At 37.3% G+C, this 21252-nt stretch overlaps 1 protein-coding gene across 1 annotated transcript; it reads left to right on the top strand.

Annotated features, from left to right (window-relative positions):
- Nucleotides 1-315: 315 nt before the first annotated feature.
- LOC104525363 (CWF19-like protein 2) lies at nucleotides 316-17020 on the top strand (the record flags this gene model as incomplete). The annotated part of the gene is made up of 9 exons (XM_010168498.2): nucleotides 316-426; nucleotides 1137-1256; nucleotides 3292-3399; nucleotides 4889-5008; nucleotides 6150-6243; nucleotides 7382-7497; nucleotides 9045-9751; nucleotides 14531-14627; nucleotides 16931-17020. Coding segments are annotated over 9 exons (1563 nt in total), but the record flags the coding sequence as incomplete, so codon positions are not given.
- Nucleotides 17021-21252: the final 4232 nt, after the last annotated feature.

Consider the following 21252-nt stretch of genomic DNA (forward strand, 5'->3'; position numbering starts at 1 on the left):
TGTGAGAACAGGAATTTTTCAGAATGAAGAGTGGAAGCTGAATGTCTTTGCGTCACTCTTATTCAGGGTGACAGGACGAAAGCAGTGCTAGAGGACCTGCGAAGCTGTGGCTGGAGGAAGGAGAGTGCATAGTGTATTTTAGCTGAAATTCCCCTTTAGCATGGAATGAACAAGTATTTTTATTTCAGTCCTCTAAAAGGAAAAGTTCGCAAGCACAGTTCTCAACATGGTTGTGTCAGCGTGGCTTATAAAGGTGCATCTGTAAGTAAATGCTAAGAACTCTGCCTGGTTATTTTTCTTTTCTCTTTGTCTTAGGCCAAAATTAGTTATGAAAAGGAGCAGAGGCACAAGTTGCTAAAGCATCTACGAGGTGAAGATACATGGATGCTTGGTGATGTGAACGAACGCCTGGAACAACTGGAAAAGGTGACAGAACTGTAAATCATTGAATTATGTTGTTAGCTTTACAGTATGTTTGTATGAACAGAAGGCTCTGAGGGCTTTAAGATGATCTTTAAAAACCTCCCAATTTCTGAATTCTTTATGCTTCAATATTTAGCTTTTTTAAAGTTGAAATAATTTTTTACTCACAAAGGGGAAACATTACTGTCATTCAGCTCCAGCTTTAATTTCTAACAAATGCTGAAGAGCAAGAACTGCCAGACAAGAATAGTCCCATGGGAAGAAATCTGGAGGATCCAAGGCTTTGTAGAAGTCCTGTTTGTGGCCATTCACAGGAGGAGCCTTAATGGAACCTCTGAATATCACATTCTTTTGGTGTAGAAACCTGTGCAGATATTTCAACAAAGTACAGATGTGTATGGATGATGCAGTGCTTCCTGAGGAAATAAATTTGACCAAAATAAATATGATATAGAAAATATTCAATGTATAGTTACAGTGCCTTAGTTCCAGTGAAAAAAGATATTAAGAGGAGGAAGAAAAGTTGATTATGGATCTGAGGCATCCCTGGCCCCCAGTAGAACAGAGAGAGGGCAGTAGAAGTAAAATGTAGCTATGTCCAGCTATGTGTTTTTTACCTTTCTCAGTGTGGTTTGGTAAGTAGATTGTGACTGTTTTTCTTTTAAGTGGGTGATTTGGTTTACTGGATCTCACTTACAAATGTTTACTTGTAGGAACATTCTGTGCAGAAAAAAAAGAAAAAGGATAAGCATTCAAAAAAAGCTAAGAAAGAAAAAAAGAAAAATAAGAAACAAAAATCTGAGAAGAAGGATGACTTACTTGATAGTTCTTCGGTAAGTAAGAAACTTTAAAATATTTCAAATGACATTTTTAAAACCTGCACCATTTTAGTCTCTCTAGGTACACATGGTTAGTAAAATTAAGACTCATTCTTACCATTTTCTGTTGGGAAAAACCGCGGCAAAGTTTGTCTTCTTAAATATACTGAGTATTTAAGACATTTAAAAGATGCTGTTATTTGAGTGCTTATGATTTTTGTAATATTGAATTCACTTATTAGGAATTAAGGGATTTATAGTTTTTCAGCAGAGAGAAATTACAAAAATTGTCATTCTAGGAGAGAGTGGAAAAATTCATAAGTTCCCTGTAGTCAGTGGTATATGGTAGAATGATGTGTCTAACACTGCAAATACTTGATTTTGGTTTTAAGCATGAGTCACTGCTGCCTTTTTCCATGGATGTTCAACCATGGAAACTCCCAACAAAATGAGTTGTACATGGGTCTGAAGGAAGTCTCAAACTTGTGCATTCGAATCTATAATCAGATGCCTTCACACTGAGGGGCACTCTGGCAAACTGGACAGAGACTGCGTTAGAAATCTGAGTGCTGCTTTCTGCCCATGTTGTGTGAAACGTCCTCCCAGCATTTTGGTGCAAGTCAGGTAGCAGTGTGATTTTATTTTGTTTTACTTTATTTTTCTCTCTTTACAGAGAGTCTCCTTTATTGAGTAAGGGAACGGATAGTATTATGAGAACTATTTTCCAGGGACTGAGATCAGAAGTGAACTGTGCTTTTCAGTGTGGGAAGTCACCTAAGCCACAAATGTCCCATGTATCCCATGGGAGTCATCAAAACCCCTCAGATCACAACAGTGAGTCCCAGGACACAGCACAGTTCTGGATGGTACCTTTGATCTGAAGTCTGTTATTCCCATGGCAGATTCATGTAAATAGCAAAGAAACTCCGTTCAATGGAGTCCTATTTGCTTCAAATGTAAAATCTCAGTACACTCTGCCAGTGCAGGAAGTTAGATATGAAAATAGGAGGAGATAGCATGTACAGTGCTTTATATTGTACTGTGTTACTGATTTTACTTTTTAAATGGAACACTTAGTAATGAATTTAGATTTTTTTTTTTAATTTGTTTTTTTGTAATGCCATAAACCCAGCTGATTTTGGTTGTGTTTTTATTCTTACAGTTTTAACTTTAGCAGTGTTATGGTAATAAACTGTCAGTATCATAGAAACATAGAATGATTTGGGTTGAAGATCTTCTAGTTCCCACCCCGCTGCCATCAGCAGGGACACCTTCCACTAGATCAGGTTGCTCAAAGCCTCATCCAGCCTGGCCTTAAACACTTCCAGGGAGGGGGCATCCACAACTTCCTTGGGCAACCTGTTCCAGTGTCTGACCACCCTCACAAGAAAGAATTTCTTCCTAATATCTCATCTAAACCTACCCTCTTCCAGTTTAAAGCCATTTCCCCTTGCTCTGTCACTACCTGCCCTTGTCCAAAGTCCCTCCCCAGCCTTCCTGTAGCCCCTTCAGGTACTGAAAGGCCGCAGTAAGGTCTCCCTGGAGCCTTCTCTTCTACAGGCTGAACAGCCCCAACTCTCTCAGCCTGTTCTCGTAGGAGAGGTGCTCCAGCCCTTGGATCATCCTCATGACCTCCTCTGGAGTAGGTCTGTGTCCTTTTTTTGTTGGGGACTCCAGAACTGGGCGCAGTACTCCAGGTGCAGTCTGATGAGAGCAGAGTAGATGGGGGAGAATCACTTACCTTGACCTGCTGGCCAGTATGAACTAGTGTTACATAACTGTGATGTGCTCATGAAGTGTACTGGAATGTTTTGGTCATGAAGGAACAGTCTCCTGTGGGAATATCAGTATTCTGTTTTTATTATCAGTATCTGTTTTTATTATCAGTATCTGTTTTTATTGTCAGTAATTTAAAATGATAAACAGTATTACATTAGTAATGCTCAGCAATCAGCATCAATTTTGATTATTATACTTGGTAAGTATTGCATTTTATTAACATATAATGATATGTTATGGTGTTATTATTTACATTAAACTCTGTTTTTAGGATTCTTCAGTTGAATGGGTTGAGTCAAACGTGTCACAGTCAGATAACACAGAAAAGGCTTGGAAGGTCAACCAGCAATCAGATGCTGTGAAAGAACCCTCCCTGCAGGTGAGCGGTCTGATAGCTACTCCAGAAGTAAATTCAGCATGACCAAATGTGAAATGTACTTAGGTTTCTTGACAACTCTTTTGCAATGAGGTGAACAAAACCTATTTTACAGACAAGTATCTTTGTTTAGCTAGGTAAATGTTAACATTTCATTCATCAGGAGGCTTCTCTACCTAATAGTTGCTTAATATTTAACTTGCCTGATTCCTTTCATCATGTTTTGAGACTCTAGCAGCTTAGCTTGATTTTCTTGAAGAGGTCAGCTTAAAGATCTTGACTAGCCATGTTCTTTCTGCATCATTTCAATGGCTGTTTTGCAGTTGAATGAATTTTAGCTTCTGTGGTGCTTAAACAGATAGAAGAAACTTTAGAACTTTTCAGCCACAATATTTATGGAATGAGTGCTTCTTTTGGTCTTCCTAGATGAATTCTGTGTCCCATAAGCAGGAAAATGGAGTAATTTCAGTCAAATGGGCTGTAGGTGGCCCTGCTTGAACAGGGAGGTTGAACCAGATGACCTCTGGAGGTCCCATGAACATCCACTTCTTTTGATCCACGTTGCTTGGTAATGTGGGCATAGATACTATTGCATGGATTGAAGATCAATTATTTTTCAGTTTCTGCTCTTTCTTAGAGGAGATCTGAGAAGTGGAATGTTGTGTTTCACCCCTGAAACTCTGGTGTGTTGCCTAACATAATTTTTAAATAATGGAGAAGGTGTGACATGTTGCATCTATTCAGACTGACAACTCAGACTTGAACCCTACTGATGATATGGAGACTCTTCTGCAAGGGCTTATTTCAAGATAGGTGTAATCTTCTCATTGTGTTGCTGTACTATCCACAGAAGTGTTCCAAATACTTGTTCTTGTAGAGTAGTCATTTGTAATGTGTGTCCACCACTTGAGGCTTCAGATTTTGTGTGTATAAAGGTAGTAGGTATATCTAGGCTTTTTATATGCTGCTTTTCTTTAGAGAGTGGTCCTCATTTTTAAAATGTCCTTGGTCTGGCTTAGGTTTTGTAAATGCAGTTTTCTACCTGTTATTGTGCGTACAATTCACAGAAAGTAGATGTGTAACTGTTTAATTTGAGGGTGCAGTTAGTGCCTAGATATCTGAGGTATGAACTATGCTCAGTTAGTAATTGCAGATCTAGTATATGCTGGAGGAGATGTAAGAGGTCATGGAGTCAGAATTAACAAGATGAAAAGAAATTGGTTTAGATGTACAGTGTTCATTTAAGCAAATAATAAGCAGTTTATATGGTTTGCATGTTTACTAGTGTCTTAAATACATTGTGAAGATGTATTTCAAATTATAGAAAGACATTTATGAAGTTTATTTGTGTAAGGGAATATTAAATAAAGATTGGGCTTCTTAAAATCATATTTGTAAGTAATATTTGTCAGCAGTTGCACTGGTTTGATTTGTACCTAAGCCATGTTTTTGTTGGAAATACCAACACTGATTCTTTGTGTTTATTTTAAAGAGAGAAGAATGGATGAATTTAGACTTTATGTCATTGAAAACCACGTCACTAGCAGCTGTCAGGGATGAAAGACAGAAAGAAAAAACACTGGAACGGCAGAAAGCTCAAGAACTTGAGCAGGTAGGAGAAATGAATGTGTCGGCTTTCTTCTGCATCTTACTAAATTTTGTGAGATGAATGAACCAATGAATTGGTTCAAATATGTAAGTCTGTACTGTTTTAAACTAATGCCTGATGTGTTGTGTGATAGTGATTTTAATGAAATTGATCAGTTGTGTTCTGTTTGGTATGGGAAGGGTTATCTTGTAGAGAAAAGCCTTTAACCTATCTCCTCGGTAAGGATACAGCCAGTTTTGTTGGTAAGATGTTTTACTTAATAACCGTGACAGACGGTTGGTCTGGCTGCCCCCCCCATGGTGTGTGTGAAAGGAGCATGGCTAGGAACCATACTGACATGGAGTGCTGTCCTCGTGTAGTATGTGACACTTTGGTTATTGTCTTTTGAGAAGGGATTAATCTTTTTGTTTTGTCCCCACATAATTTTTTGCTCAACATTTTTTCTGAACTGTTGAAGGACCATTTAATGTGGAGATCTTAAATCTCTGTAATGTCAGCATGTATTGTATGATTAATGACAATTTTTATGTATTCTTAATCCTAGAAGAACACGATTTTTATAGACTCTCTCACCCAACCACTTGCCCTCCATGCAGATTGATCCTTTTGTGTTTTCTACACCAGAATGTCTGTCCTTTCTTTGATCCCCAAAACAATGAGTCCAGCGGATGCATACAGCATGCCAGTGGTGGTGATGAGTTGATGATGTAAAATAGGCAAATTAAAAATTTTGTCAGTGCTGGAATGCCTAGTCAACCCTTTTCTCCAGTGGACTTCCTTGTCTGCTTCCAGAGAGGTCAGTTGACAGAATAATAAGTGATCTAGTTTGAGAGTGAAAAGCAGTAACTTGAGGTAAAATGAAGAGCCCCCATAACATGTACTTGTGTCTGAAGCACGGCTATTACTGCTACACTGGCAATGAAGTCAGCCAGTAAAAGTGCTTCTGTGTAATAAGGCTGCCAACTAAGCAAACGTTTGAGAGCTTTGACTCAGGATGGAAAGTTATGGGTTTTTTTACCTGTCTTTAGATAGCACAAGGTGTAAGTAAGCTGTTGTATTCCCACACAAGTCACACAAAATTTATTAAATATTAAAGAAAATAGAAACCACATCTGTGCGCACATTGAAATTATTTCTGCTTTAGGCCATGCTGTCTGAGAGAGAACTCAATCCCTATTGGAAGGACGGTGGTACAGGTTTGCCACCAGAGAAGGATGAAGCAGCTTTGGTTAAGAAAGGTAAACAGCAACTTTTAGTAATAATCTTAAATTTCTGTCTCCAGTCTCTGGTTTCTGTGTTGCTAACAAGTTACTACTAATGTTGATATAAAGGGATTATGAATAACATGTAATAAAGTAAAATTTGGATGAAAATTCAGTCGTGAATATGGAGATAATATCATAGTATGTTGTTTTGAAGAATTTTTCGTCACTGGTTTTTAATCTTGAGTGGTTTGACCTTCAATATCTTTACATAAATTCTCCATTTTGAACTAATTAAAGGAAAGCATGATTTAACCAAGACAAGATAAATTGTTGTCATCTCATTTGGTTCCTTCCATTCCATTACACACATTATAGTTTTAAAATATTCAATCACAGAAGTCTGAGTCACATTAAAATGAAGTACATTACAGATGCAGTTTGTCAAAAATATTATTTCTGTAACCTTTTCACTTCCTTCTGTACCCTGGAGTTATCCTGCCTGTTTCCAGCAAGAGCAATTAGAAAAGCGTTTTTCATAATGTCATGAAATGTTTATTATGTGATAAGAAGGGTGCTTGTATTCTGACAGCAGGGAACAGCAGGGTCCATAGCTTTTCTCTTTGTGAGCCTTTCCCTGTGGACAGTCAGTCCATGAGCCTCATGCATGCTCTTAGGAGTCACAGAGATCAGCTGTCTGTAAGAGTTGACAGGTATCAGTGGGTACACATCCTGAGTGTTAAGACCTCTGCTACCTTCTCAAATGGAAAGCAATGGGTTACTCATTAATTTTCTGAGAAAGGGAATGCACTTGTTTGTATATAAGGGGTGTGCCAAAGAATGGACCCAGAAAGTGGAAACAGTAAGAAGGGTCTTTAATTTCATAAAAGCCCCCATAACTTCTCATATGGGACTCCCGTCTTGGAAACTGCTTGTTGTGTTCTATGATATAATGGAGAAGCTTAAATTGAATCAGTGGTATTACTGAGGTATATCCAGCATTAACTTATTAAAACATGTAATTGTATTATTGTATTATTTCTATTTTTCTTTTGCATCCCTTTAATTTTTACATAAAGTTTAGGTGAAGTTTTAACCTCACATACAGACTAAGGTTAAATGGGAATAAGGACTGAGAGATAAAACTATGACATCTCATTGTTTTCTACTTCAGTTACAGTGGTAGAAGATGCTGGATTAAGTTGGTTACGAAAATCATACCAAAGGATGAAGGAGCAGGCTGAGAGAGAGAAACGGAATTTTGAGGAAATCGTAGCCGAGAGATACGGGGTAAGGATCTTTTAATTAATTTTTTTTTCATACTAATAGATGCTTGGAAAAAAGTTACTTTCATTTAAAAGCAGAAATACTTGGTGTGTGGTGTAAGACATAGGAAAAGAAGCAGGAAAAAACAGCCTCTGAAGCTTCTCTCAACTGATGAAAAGTTAAAGCTACCCAGCTTTTGTTAAATATTTTTTAATATATGGGGTCCTATAGCAAATTTAAAGTACTAATCTTCTACATCAGGAGGTTCAAATTATCCCAGTTGCCAAGTACCTGAATGCTTCCAAAATTATGATGTGTACTAGAAAATGTATTTTGTTCTCCCGCATGTAGCAGATAATGTACATTGTGGTTAATAATAATGCCAAGATAGTTTGGAGAGCTGTGTCAAATTTTACCAAATATGAATCTTCTGGTCACTTGTGATCTGCTCAGTCCAGATTTATTGAGAAAGCTGCTTGCTTCTGAAGGGTTTAAAATCTTCAAAATTTATTTTTAATAGATCAATCTGCCTAACAATATTAATTCTTTAAAGCCTGCCCTCCTACTTATTATATTACTGTCTTTAAAAGCATTGGTCAAAGGTGAGGTGTTAAATCTTGGCCATAGTGTTACACTTGAGTTTTCTGTGGGATTTTTGATTAGGTTAGTTTGGTTGTGGAAATCCTGGATAAGACAGTGTAACTTCATCCTATTGTCTTTGAACAGAATTGTAGTCATTCCCGAGTGGTGTAACCAGCATGGTCAGCGCTGGTAGAAATTATTCAGTGCCAGTGATTGCAAAGAATATTATTTTTAAGAATCTTTTTCAAGAAACTAGAGTTCAAACAGCATGAACCACTTTGGCTGCTGAGGTACAGGATAGTGATTTAAAGAGATCCCTGCCTCATTTGCTTCAGTATGTAATGTTTTCAGGAAAAAAAAAAAAAAAGGAATTGGTGGCTCTTAATTCAGCTCAAAAGAGGGAAGGGGAACAGTCCACATTTTGCATAATTGCCTTATGGATAGAGCATTTGTCCAGAAAGCCAGAAACAGGGGTTCAAAGCCTGTTTCAAGCTAAAGATTTTGAACTCTCTCTCCTGTGTTTTTAAGAGTTTAACTAGATTGTAAAATGGTTTAGTGGGAACGTCCATTGGTTCTATAGAAGCTGAACTTCTTGTGAGCACAAATGCAAAGTTCATGAGTAAGAAAGAGGAGGCCTTTCTCCCTAGCTCAAGCCCTTAATCTCCAGATTGCCAGGAGGAGATGGTTCTGAGGCTCTGGTCCTTGTTCCCAGGGGTGCTTCAGCACTTTGCTTTAGAGCCACGGGATGAAAGTTAGAAATAGTCCAAGAGAAAGGATCAGAAAGCCTTCCCAACAGAGCATCTTAGACACAAGGCTAGAAGTTCCCTTTTTTTGTACTGGCCTTCCTTTCCACTCCATGGCTCTTGCCTTGCCCTTTGCTCAGTGACTCATTTTCACAGAACGGTGCCTTTCTTGTAATACTTTGCAGGGAGCTTCACAATGCCCCATGATCTTAAAAACAGTATGACTTTTTTTATTCTTTCTTATAGTCAATGGAGATATTTCAGTCACGATTAGAAGAAGCTGAAAAGGTTGCATCCAGGAAGGAAAATTATTGTAGAAGTGGAAGATGGAAGAAAACTGACTATTCAGAAAGTAAGAAAGAGAAGAAAGAACAGCATATGAAAAAGGAGACACGGGATGAAGATGATAGAAACAGGAACATGTTTGGGGGCCATACTAGGGAGAAGTATGGCAAGGCATGGGCACAAGAAGACAAAGGTTACAAGAGAGATATGGCAAAAGAAGACCGAGAACGTGGACACAGTAGCACGGACTCAGTGTTGAGAGGCTACAGCTCCAAAGCAGAAAAACACTCTGATGAAAAACGAAGTCAGGAAAAGAGTTCATCTCTGAGCAACATAAAACACAAATTTCTGAAACCCTCTGAAGATGATTTACCCCCTTACAGTGCACCTAGAGACTACAAGCCACAACCCTTCTCTTCCAAATTGCCAGTTCATAGCTCTTTGAGCAGCCGTTTCCAAAAGCCTAGTGAGGATACTGCACTGTGGACTGAAACACACACAGAAGAGAACAATGTGAAATTAATGTCTGATCAAAAATCATCAGGTACTAGGGAACAAATTGATGACAGTAGTTGGGATAGAACTTCAAATGATGAAAAAGAGAAGTACCCAAGTGATGTCTCTGAGAAGAAACAAGCGTTATCTGACAGTAGAACATCGTGTTCTAGGTATTTTACAAACATCTTGGCTTGTCTTTTATTTGCTGTTTTTTCCATGGCAAAGTATGCCAGAAACTCTGTCTTCTTTGTGACAGTGTTAGATCTGATCACATCAGATGTCTTTAGGTAGGAGGAGGCTAGCCTTCTAGCTAAGGGCAGCTAGAGCAGACCACTGTAGCAGTAATGAACACCCCCTGCTTGTCCTGACTCCTCAGTATATTTGAGAATTACTGTTGATATGTTATTTTCTACTTCTAATGTTAGTTCACACTGCAGTAAAATTGGCCTCTTAGGCAAAAATATCTTAACTGTTACTGAATTTATAAAAGACAAACTTGAAATGTTAGAAAACGCAGATTAAAAACTGAAATAGAATCAGGATGGTGGTGTTTAATTGCTTGGGAAAGCTAGACAAGTAAGTATTCTTGGTCAGAATATGTAATAAGGGTGATATGATTTAGTTGGAAACAGCGTTTGAAGTATGACCAAGTGTAATTCTTTTTCTTACACGCTTATGTCAGTTATTTGCAGAAAAAACTTCTTATAGTGAGATTATGAATTTACTTTTAGTGTTTATTGTTGGATTCTAATAACAAGACAATACCTTAAAAACATGTATTTTATTTATAACTATTCCTACGTTTAGTACTTGCAGATACCTCGCTGTGTATTTGCAAAGAAAAATTGTACATTAAATGGGTACTGCATGACAAACCAGAAGCAGGCAGCTGTCTACACAATTCTTTATATTGTACAGGTTGGGTATTTTTTTCCAGATTTCACTTGCTATATTTTCTAGTTTGATGGAGGCCAATAAAATTTACATTTTATTTGATAGCAGGAAGATAAAAGGTTTGCATGCTGTTCACTTAATCTAATTTATTTATTTATTTATTTTTAAAAGCATAAGTTTGAATATACATCATGGCAGGAGTGGTTTCTGATTCTGACATGAGTAGTTTGTATGCACTATGGGAAATCCCACTCATAAGTGTTTGTCATGTCTTGTTTTATTGTTTATTTTAGTATTTGTCTAGATGTCGTTTTGCTGGAAAATGAGAAATATATCTTTATAGTTGTTTCAATTACTCTGAAAAAGAGATCTTGTAGTATTAAACCTGTGATGTACGAGACATTATTAGACATTAGAATTTAGCAATCCTCTTCCTTTTTCTAGATATTACCCAATATTCTAGATATTACTATTTTCTAGTTATTGCCCTGAAGTGCCTGGGGTTTGCCACTTTAATGCACTTTGTAAACTTCGGATTAGAATGATTCATGGTGTGTCTGAGCTGGAGCCTATGAGAATTCCTCAGCTCTTGAGTCCTGGTTTGTTCATGACTTTGTTCAGGTACAAGATCTGTACAATCCAGTTTTCTGCCTGCCTTGGGTAGTGCATTGGTTTGCTTAGGTATTCACGTAAGGAAGGATGCTGTGGTGAGGTGGGAGAGTGCGTCTGCACTGCAGTTCAGGAGAAGACTCTGAAAACGAAAATACACACTCAGAAGTGTATGTCTGGAAAAACCCCACCCTGTTGTGAAGGTTTTTTTTTTGCATGTATAAAGAGGCACAATTGTGCATGGTTAGTCTTATCTTTCATCTTAGATATAATGCACTTTCTGAAAAAACCCCCCAATATTTCACTGATTAACAGCAAATAATCTGTGTCAATGACATACAATACTTTAGTAAGTCTACCTTCTTTCTCAGTTTTGTTTTCTACGCAAGGAGAAAACAAAATCTAACAGCTCTGTTGTACAGCTGATGGCAAATAGGAGTTCTGGCATCCGTTGAGTGAACTGTAAACAATGTGAGAGTTTTGGTGGTCATCAAGAACACAGAGACTTGAGTGAACAACACCGTGTGAAGACCCTGCACCACATTCTTATTTGATTGATTTATTTATTTTTTATTTTAGCAGGGATGGGGGGAGCTGTGTTTTGCTTTGCTTGTGTGGCGGATTGACCCCATCAAGCAACTGTGTACCCAACTGCTCACTCATTCCTTTTCCTACAGAGGGAATCAGAAGAGCAAAAGGGAGGAAAAACTCATGTATTGGATAAAGACAGTTTAATAACTGGAGGAAAGAGACAACAAGAAGTGGTGCAAAGGCAGTCAGTCACTCACCACCTCCCATGGGCAGACTGATGCCTAACAAGCCTCTGAGCAGCAGCTACTTTGGAAAGACAGCACTCCCCAGCTGTTGTTGCTGTGCACAGTGTTAGGTGGCATGGAGTAGCTCTTTGGCCAGTTCAGGTCAGCTGTCCTGGCTGGGTCCCCTCCCAGCCTCCTGCCCACCCCAGGCTACTTGCTGGGGGTGTAGAGTGGGAAACAGAGAAAACCTTGAGGCAGTGTAAGCACTGTTCAGCAACAGCCAAAACATTGGTGCGTTATCAACCTTGTCACCAGTTAAGTCCAAAGCGTTGCACCATATGGGCTGCTAGGAAGAACATAACTCCATCCCAGTAAAGCATGTGATTTTTGAGTAAAAGTTAGTGATACCATTGCCTCATTATTGCTATCTTCAAGTACTCGTTTACAGTCTTATTTTTGTTTGTTTGTTTGTTTGTTTTTTTGTTGAATAATGGTGAATAACTTTTTGTTGTTGTTGTTGCAAGTACAAAAGCTGTGCCTTTTAGCTTTTGGTTACCACATGTAGTAAGTACAATGCTAATTATAACTGGACAGAGCTGCAGATATTGGGAAACTCTTCCATTAAGTATGTATATGGAAGTGGTTTGCTTATTCAAGTTCAAGTAATTCAATTATTATGATAGAAAGAGAATTATTTTCCTCATAGAAGAGAACTAATCTTAGAAACTATTTAGTTGATATTCCCTTTTGCATATGTTTTCTGTTTTACTGCTATTAAACCCAATTGTGTATCTTCTTTGATATTTTAATTCTGTTTCTTAGCCAATGCAATTACTGAGCTGATTTATTAGTAAAGTATTTTAGGCCTGGAAAACCATATAGCTTCTACTTATTGACTTATTTATTTCCAAGTTCTTTTAAGCTGACTCTTAACTCCTAAGCTTCTGTGTGTTTGAGATACTGTGTGACCTGTCTTCCTGTTTCCTTCAGTGGGAATTGTCTTTTTTTGTAGAATTTTGTAGAAAATTCTGGGTCTTGGAACATTTCAGGTTTGGATATGTGGATAACACTTAACATTTAACAAACATTTTGGATACGTGGAGTGGTTATCTGTTGGCAGTAATTTACGTGCTGCTACTTTCTTCTTTCTGAAGTTTCAAGTCTTGTAATACATGTACTCTTTCAGTCAGTCAGTCACAAAAGATAAATATTCATTGACATGAAGGCTTGAATTAATATGTGTTACTGGTTTCATTCCTTATCTCTCATGCTGACAATGTACCTTTTAAGTTTTATCCCTTCTAAAACATAGAGAGAGTTTCTTTAGCCTATAAATCAAAGTGTTTTGGACAGTTATGACACAGGTTAATTAAAAGTACTGATTGGATATCCAAGGGATCTCCCCAGAGGAAAGGTCCGTCCAGCTAGCGTTTGCTGAAAATCACACTTAGTAATGCAACTGCTTCAGGATTTAATTTGGGACATGATAAAAAGCAAACGCTCTAGTTTCAAAATGTTCAGATGATGATTCAAGCACTAACACGGGTTAAAAAAGCCATGTATGAAATAATAAATATCTCTTGCTTCCTTTACTGAAATAGTCTGCTTTATTTTGAAAAATATAGATTAAGGAGAAGTGAGAACTTAATCTTTGAAGGTTCTGTTTCAGATGAAGTTACTGTTTCTACTGAGTTTTTGGATTTTGGATTGAGCATCTTCAAAACACGTAGAAGTAGGTTCTGTAATTTCCTCAGGGCTAGGGAGATCAGGCAGCTAAAGGTGATACCATCTTCGAAGTTCTCCCATTCTTCAAATCCTACATGGGTTAAGCCATATTGATAGTGAGCGAATTCCCTTTCTCTCTGTTAATAGAAGGGCCCAATGTAATAACTGTATTCTTATGTCTGTTTTGTGTTAGATATTTTACTTTCAGAGTTAGTTGGTTTTAGTCTTACCTAGAATTAGAGGAAAAAGAGCCAAACTTGTTTGATGCTTCTTTGCAGTAATTCTTAGAGACCTTATTTATTATCATAAGAATTCATACACTGACATTTTAACATTAAAATTAAGATACAATACTATTTATTACTAGTGGTAGCTTCTCTAGTGAGACTTCATATTTTAAAAATGGTAATAGTTAATTTTCCATGGAAACTCTACCATGTCAGCCATAACGTCTTTAGCAGCAAACATTGTACTGTGAGCAGGTAAGTATGGGCATATAAGTAGTTTTCAAGAGATGGAAGGCCACTCAATGTACAGGAGAACAGTTGGGGATGGGTGATTTTGCTGGAGCTGGGAAGTAAAAGCATGACCAAGGCCAGGAAGGACTGTTACAGAGTGGGTTTAAATTACTTTTTCAGGTCCTCTTTTCCTTGCTTTTTTTCCTGCTTATAACACCTCCTGGCTCTTGACTGTTTTTTCAAGCTGAGAAAGTGTTCATAGATAGTGCTTTTCATTTTAATTGATGTCAAAAGTAAAAGGGAAACATACCTCATAAAAATGTTATTGAGGCTTTTTGATTTCAGAGTCCTTGGTAACTTCTGACTACAAATATATTGTTATAATATCTTGTTATCAATTATTTTGACAATCGGAGCACATGTACCAGTAGAGTAGGCACATAATACTTAATTACATAGGTGAATATTACATTGTTTTTCTGAGGTTACTACTGCTGGTATTTTACAGCCATACATCAAATGATGAGCCACCTCGGATCCTTAGTGAAGAGGAGATGAACAGACTGGGAGCAAGGATTGTGAAAGCAGAACTCATGGGAGACATGGTAATGTCTTTGAAAAATTGTCATGATTTACTGCAGTTTTTCTTTAAAGCTCATAGTGATTTAGTTGTTTTTTAAAAAAAAAAAAGGTATTGGTTCAAGCAAATGAGGTCCTGCAAAGTTTGATCAGGTAGGATTTAAGGATACTGCTTTTATGGTAACTTCGGCTTTAGATGCAATGATTCATAGGCTAGCGTAGAGGATTCAGGACCCTGGGTTTTGTAGGCTAGGCAGCATATCCAAAACCAGTTCTCTGACGTTTTTTATAGGATTTAATGTCTTTTTGTTAAGCAGGATGCAGGTGAAAATCACAAAGCTCCCAGTCTGTGTTACAAGGTAGACAGCATCTGGATCTTTTGTTATTTTGTCAGCTTTGTCACAGGCAGATGCTTGTGGTCTGTAGCTCTGCTGTCTAAGCGTCCTTACTCACTATGACATGGAAATATAAAACTGAAGGGAACTGCATAGGCTGTTGCATCCAGCTCTGCAGTGAGAACAACCATGTAATGCTTTCTGGTCAGGGCAAAATGTCTGCACTGAGTGAGACTGGGTCCATGGAGCTGAGATAAGCAGCTGCATCTTTAATGTTGGTTTAGGAGGCTTGTTTCAGACAGCAGCCTGAAGGATCAAGCGTGTCACTCTTTTGGAACACTAAACTCTGGAAATATATATATTTTTTAAATTAAATTAAGTATGGCTATAGTGAATTAATTGCATTAAGTAGTACAGCCTGGAAGTTTCAGTTATAACAAAGTCACAGTCTGTTAGCTTTTAAACTATGTTTTCCAAATGCTTGCTCTGAATAGCTGCTCTTAAGGAAGTATTGCTGAAATTTCCTACAGGGGAAAATGATTGAAGCTATCTGTACACTACTTGCTATAAAGTACTGGGGAGGGGAAAGTTTTCCAAAGAGTCTCAGGGAGAGAAACAAAAAAATTAAAATTTTTCCTACTGCTCAAATTCAATAGCATTGTCCAAATAAAAAGTTTGGGCACAAGCATGGGTTTTTTCTTTTCAACCTGACAGTAACTGAGTAAGGGTAATTTGAATAAAAATTTACAGATATCCTGTGGGGAGATTGTGATTCTTTTATTTTTCTATCATGTAGCAGAAGTCAATATCTGTTAATTTTTTAACATGTAGCAAAAGTCAATATCTGACCCAAAACAACAAACAAAGCCGAAACAACAAACCAACAATCACAGAATAAATAATAAAATAACTAATCTTTTCCTTGTTGCTCTTTAAATATTTTTTCAGGGACTTTCTCTGATGAGATTGCAAATGCAGCTTATTTAAATAAGTTCATCCCCACACACCAGAACAGATGGTTATGTAACAACATGTCCTGGTGGCTGGAGCTCAACGTTGACCATGTGGGACAAATGAATTCTGAATCTATTTTTGTTACTGACTTGCTGCTTGGTGTTGATCACACAACTTAATTTTGGGGCGACAATTATAGGCTTGATGGTTGGAGTCCAGTCAATGAAACTGCCAAAGTGATCAGAGTATAAATGATTGTATTTCTTAGAGGTTAATAGGTGGTCACCTGGCAATTCTTAGTAAAACAAGATATTCTAAAATGCTTTTATTTATTTAATAAAGAGATGGATGGGAGGGTAGGAGCATCAAATACAATTTACACGAGACTGTGAACAGTTCTCACTTTCCACCTCTTGTCCATTTTTAATACCCAAAGTAAGGTCATGGGTGCCAAAGTTGGACATGTGCTGTAGAGAGATGTGAAAGTGCACAGCAAAAATGGATGAGAGATATTTCCTTAGATCCACTGAGTGCATGTATGTGTATGTATGTATATATGAAAAAAATAAATAAAAGGATATGTACCGTAGCCTGGAAAGGTTACACATTTGATGTGTTCAGGCTTCCTTATTTAGTTTCCATTACATTAAGTGACATCTATGTTTAGCTACACAAATAATTTATTAGTATAATTGAATAATATTTAAGCATAATTTTTCTGTTTTTTATGAAAATATATGTGTCTATACTTTAGATACCTCTGTTCTGAACATTTTTAAAAATTTTCATAGAATCATTAAGGTTGGAAAAGACCTCTAAGATCAAGTCCAACTGTCAACCCAACACCACCATGCCTCTTCTTTATCTTCATTAAAGAATTGTGTGAACTATATTAACATGTTTTCTTTAGTCTTTTGTGTCATAAAAGTAAAAAAAAAAATCAAAACAGGAAGAAATTGAATGAGTAGTTAATTCTGATATAAAGGTCTCTAAAAGTTTAAAATGGTTAAACTAATGGAGTACTACCACTTTCTTTGAAGGAGTTGGCTTCAGAACTTCAAGCAGAACTTGAGAATGCACGCAAATTAAGGGAGACTCAAGGGCATATTCCAGCAAAGTCTGGCAGAGAGGTAAGGGGAAAATATTCTTTTTGCTAACACAATGCTATAATACAGGTAGCAGCTGAATTATACAGAACATGAAATGTACTTAGGAAAATTACAAGGTTTGAATTTAGATGAGTTACTTTTCAAATTAAATTGTACTTTTTGATGGTAAACAACTTTCTCCGTTGTACTTGAGTAACTTCTACTTGTACTTTCTACTGTTAATATTTTTCTCACCAGTGATATATAGCTTCCATTAAAAATAAAACCAGTATGTGTCATGTTGTTGACTGTTTGCCCAGGAGGCCTAGACCTTGTGATCTGGAACCTAGGCTGTCTTGCCTTTCAAGCTCTGCAGTGACTAACATAGGCACCAAAGCAGGTGATCTGCATCTTGCTTAGCTTGCCAGGGTTTCATGATGGCTGTTACCCAACTCTATTGTCTCTGAAGAAGCTGACACTTCAAATATTGTTCTTTTTAAAGAGTGGTGTTCAAGAAATGTATAGTAATCTTTTTCCATACCAGCGTTAGTATAGCTACGAGGAAACAGGGTCAATATCTTCCATTTATGAGCTCGGTCCTGATGTTGGAGAGGAGACTGTTAGGCAAAAACTAGTGTTCTAGTTTGACCCTGCTTTCACAGTGAAAATTCAGATGCAAGTCAGATGAGTTTGAAAAACTGGTAATATTTTTTTTTAAAAGGCTTATTTCAGACTTCATACATTGACTAATCTTTCTCCAGTCTTTAGAAAACTGAAAGTTAATGTGTGACCTTTTGGTGGCTTCATTGTGACAGTCGTATTAAAGTCTCAGTCCTTGAATTCACAAGAATTTAAGATTACAAAAGCTCTGTGTAGGTAGACTCTGCTTTGTTGCAGTGCAATTCTTAGACATATTTTTTGTGTATATGCAAAAAACTTAAATAAACAGATTGGAGTTGTGTAATTATACAGGAAAAAAATCCATTCATAGTTTAAAATTTGAAAGCAGAGGACATGTTATGACTGATCCTCAAAAATGTTGATAAGGACCTGTTCCTTAGAAATTGAGTCATGAGTAACCGTTTTGCTCAGCCTTAGTCTTAACCATAGACTGATTGTTATAATATTTTTTTAATTAAAGGATTTTTAAAAACTAACAGCATGCAGTCATTGCAAAAGTACAAAATGTAAATAGTACTTAAATTTTCAGGAAAATAATTTTAAAAACCCAAGTGAAAACATATTTAGCATGAGGCCCCTCTTTATAGTGCTCTCATCCTGAGGGTAATTGATCTCACACCTTGTGCTTTTACTAAGTGATAGGCTGCTCTGTAACAGGGAGATTCCTCCCCACATGTAGAAACATGTAGAAATAGTCTGCGTCCTTCTGGCCTGACATGGGTCCCAATCTGTCTCTGGACTGGCATCTGAAAAATGCATGAGTTGTCCAGGAGGACCCTTATTGAAAAATAAATGTGTATTACAGACTTGACTAAATTGGAAATACCATCTTGCTGTCCTAAAGCCTCAAAGGGATTGACTTAGCATTTCTATTAATGAATATATTGTAAGATAGTTATGATTTTTCTTTCATCTTTTGTGTGCCTGTCCATATTCAGTTTTTCACTCTTATGTGTGTATTTACTCAAGCTTAGTCTGGGGACTTAGAGGGCTTGTCCACTCCTTATCCTGCATTCCCTTTAGACATGGTGGAAAAAGTGAATACCCTAGTCTGCCCCCTCTTTTTCTTTGTCTCCTGGGGGAGCTTGACTAAGCCCTCATTGACCACTTTAATGTTGTGATTCATATAAGCTGCTTTGGAAGATTGAAGGGATTTAAAAACAAGGCTCTTTCCTCTCTGAAGTATCTTGGATGCAAAATATCTACCCTTGTGAGTTCCATGTGGGCTTTCTCTGAAGCTCAGGATCAGCTTCTTACGTAATTCGATATGTAAGGAGCACGGATTTTAGTTCTGTTCATCTCAGAATGCTTATTTTTATGTTAGCATCCATTTGTCTTGCAGAAACAATCTTTAGTTTGTGGGAAGGAGGACTGTTGGCAGTTCTGTGGTTTTGTACTTTACATGGTTTGCCAGCACAACTAATCCCTTACAGATACAACACGACTGATGTTTTAAATTCTGCAAATAGTTAGTTCTTGAAATCTGTCATGCCAGAACAGCATCAACCTCTTTATAACTTGCTGTAAAGTTGCTCAACTTCTTAGGTTTGTAGTAAATTGTCAGACTCCTCAAACCACAGTGAAAACCCTGAAGTTTACTTGAAGTCACTCAAGTTTTAATTACTGCCAGGGCTTGCTGTCCAGAGAGTGAAGGTCTTCCTGTACATTTTAGAGGCTTGCTGTCTTGTGTTTCTGAATATGCCTTGCTGTGCTTTTTCATGACTACTTCTAGCTTGTATTACATGGCTTTTGAGTGTGAGCAGTCCAGCAAAGCTGACAGCTGCTCTGTCCTAAGTCCTGTCTTACCGGTTTTAAGTCCTGTCTAAGTCCATAGTCTTACTGGTTTTACAGCTTCAAACTGATTTTGGACTACTGGCACACAGGCAGAATGTGTTGGCTACTCCTGTGTATCAAGGGCCAACTGTATCACTGTATTGCATGTCTAAACAATCCAGATGTTCGGAAGCCATCTCTTAACACAAGAGGGGGTTGTCTGTGAAGGTGTATTTGGTACTGCATGAATCAGTCTTTCTCTAACGTTAACCACTAAAGTGACAGCCTCAATCAGTTCAGCCACCTGTATTCCAGGTAACATACCTGAAACAGTTTCCACAGAAGTGGTTTTCTGAATGGATGTCCCATTGATCCCAAAGTCTGATAGCTTTGCCTCCAGTACCAATAACAAACATGAAGCATTTTGTTTCAGGCAGGTCTGGTTCTGGTTCCATGGAGCAGCATGGCCAATGTCATGCTGAAAGGTCCTGAAATGTGGCTTTGCCTTATTTTCACTTCTCTTGGGAGATGAATCAGGAAGCAGTGAAGACAATTCTGAATGCATCTCCCTAGGAAGGTTTTTTTTCCCTTGATTAATTGAACATGGATCAATTTCTCAATTCAGTTCACTGTGTGACTGAATGAAAACTCGTGCTAGTAAGGGGGTGCACATGGGCGGCTGGGGTTTGTACAGAGGACAGGATCAATTATTTTGACTGGTTTATTCTGCCTTAAAGTGATCAAGAAACTACAGACTGAAGGGACTGTGAAGTAGTAGCTTAATCCTGACTTTGTTTGCTTGTAAGTGAGAATAAAGGTAAATCTAGCTTTTATAGTTTCATTTAGACAAGAATTCTACCCCAAGCAACCCCAAAATTGTGGTTTTGAAGTACAGTTTTCATATACTGATATTTTGGTGTTTCAAGACCTTACATTTATAAGCTGATATATTTCATCAAGTGTATAGATCCTGGTAAGACCGTTCTGTTACTAATTTTCCTTTTGGCCAAAGTCATCCATAGTTTTAAGACCTGCTGTTTCTGATGTATTTAGATGTTGCAAGTAGAACTTGCCAGCTGAAAGAAGCCAAAAAGCATGAATGTATACGTCTTTCTGAACCTAGAATAGCAAGAAAATTGTAAAACATACTGAAGTGGTATAGAAGTCCATAGCTGCATCCTGAGTAAGCCCACCTGGTTAATTTTATAGCAAAAATTTACCTTGAGAAAGAGGATTTTTTTTTGTTTTGTTTTTTTCTTTTTTTTCCCTTCTTTGTTCTTGGTAGTTAGTGTGATGTTTCCATTAAATAAAGTGAGGTGAACACTCACAAATAATAATAAGTTTTTTGTGTATGAAGGTATCTCAGATTAAAATTCAGTGCAGGCTAAAACATGTTTGAGATTCTCTTGATATTGAAAAAAAAAATAGTAACTTTGTCTTAAACAATTTTCAACAGTATTGAAGCGTTTCTTTTGTGTACTACCAGCCCTCATTTTACCTGTCTTAACATTTGATTCGTTTTCAACTGCTAGCCTTCCATGTGTCCAAAGTGCAAAAAAGATGAAAATTTATTAGTTGAGTTGTTCTTAAATTGTTTGTGTTTTTTGAGTAGCTTTATAAATGGAATTCTTTTGCCTGAATTGAGATAGGAATTTCTCAATAAAACTTGTGTCATTGAAGAGGTTAGCTGTTATATATATTCCTCTTGAAGGCATATGAGTAGCTGTTATCTTTCTTTTTTGGTACTTCATTAAAAATACTAAGGAATGTTGTTTGGGGATATTGGTTCACTGAAGTTGTTTAATTTTTTCTACATTATT

The sequence above is a fragment of the Antrostomus carolinensis genome, unplaced genomic scaffold (assembly GCF_000700745.2).
Source record: "Antrostomus carolinensis isolate BGI_N321 unplaced genomic scaffold, ASM70074v2 scaffold14075, whole genome shotgun sequence".
Taxonomy (NCBI): domain Eukaryota; kingdom Metazoa; phylum Chordata; class Aves; order Caprimulgiformes; family Caprimulgidae; genus Antrostomus; species Antrostomus carolinensis.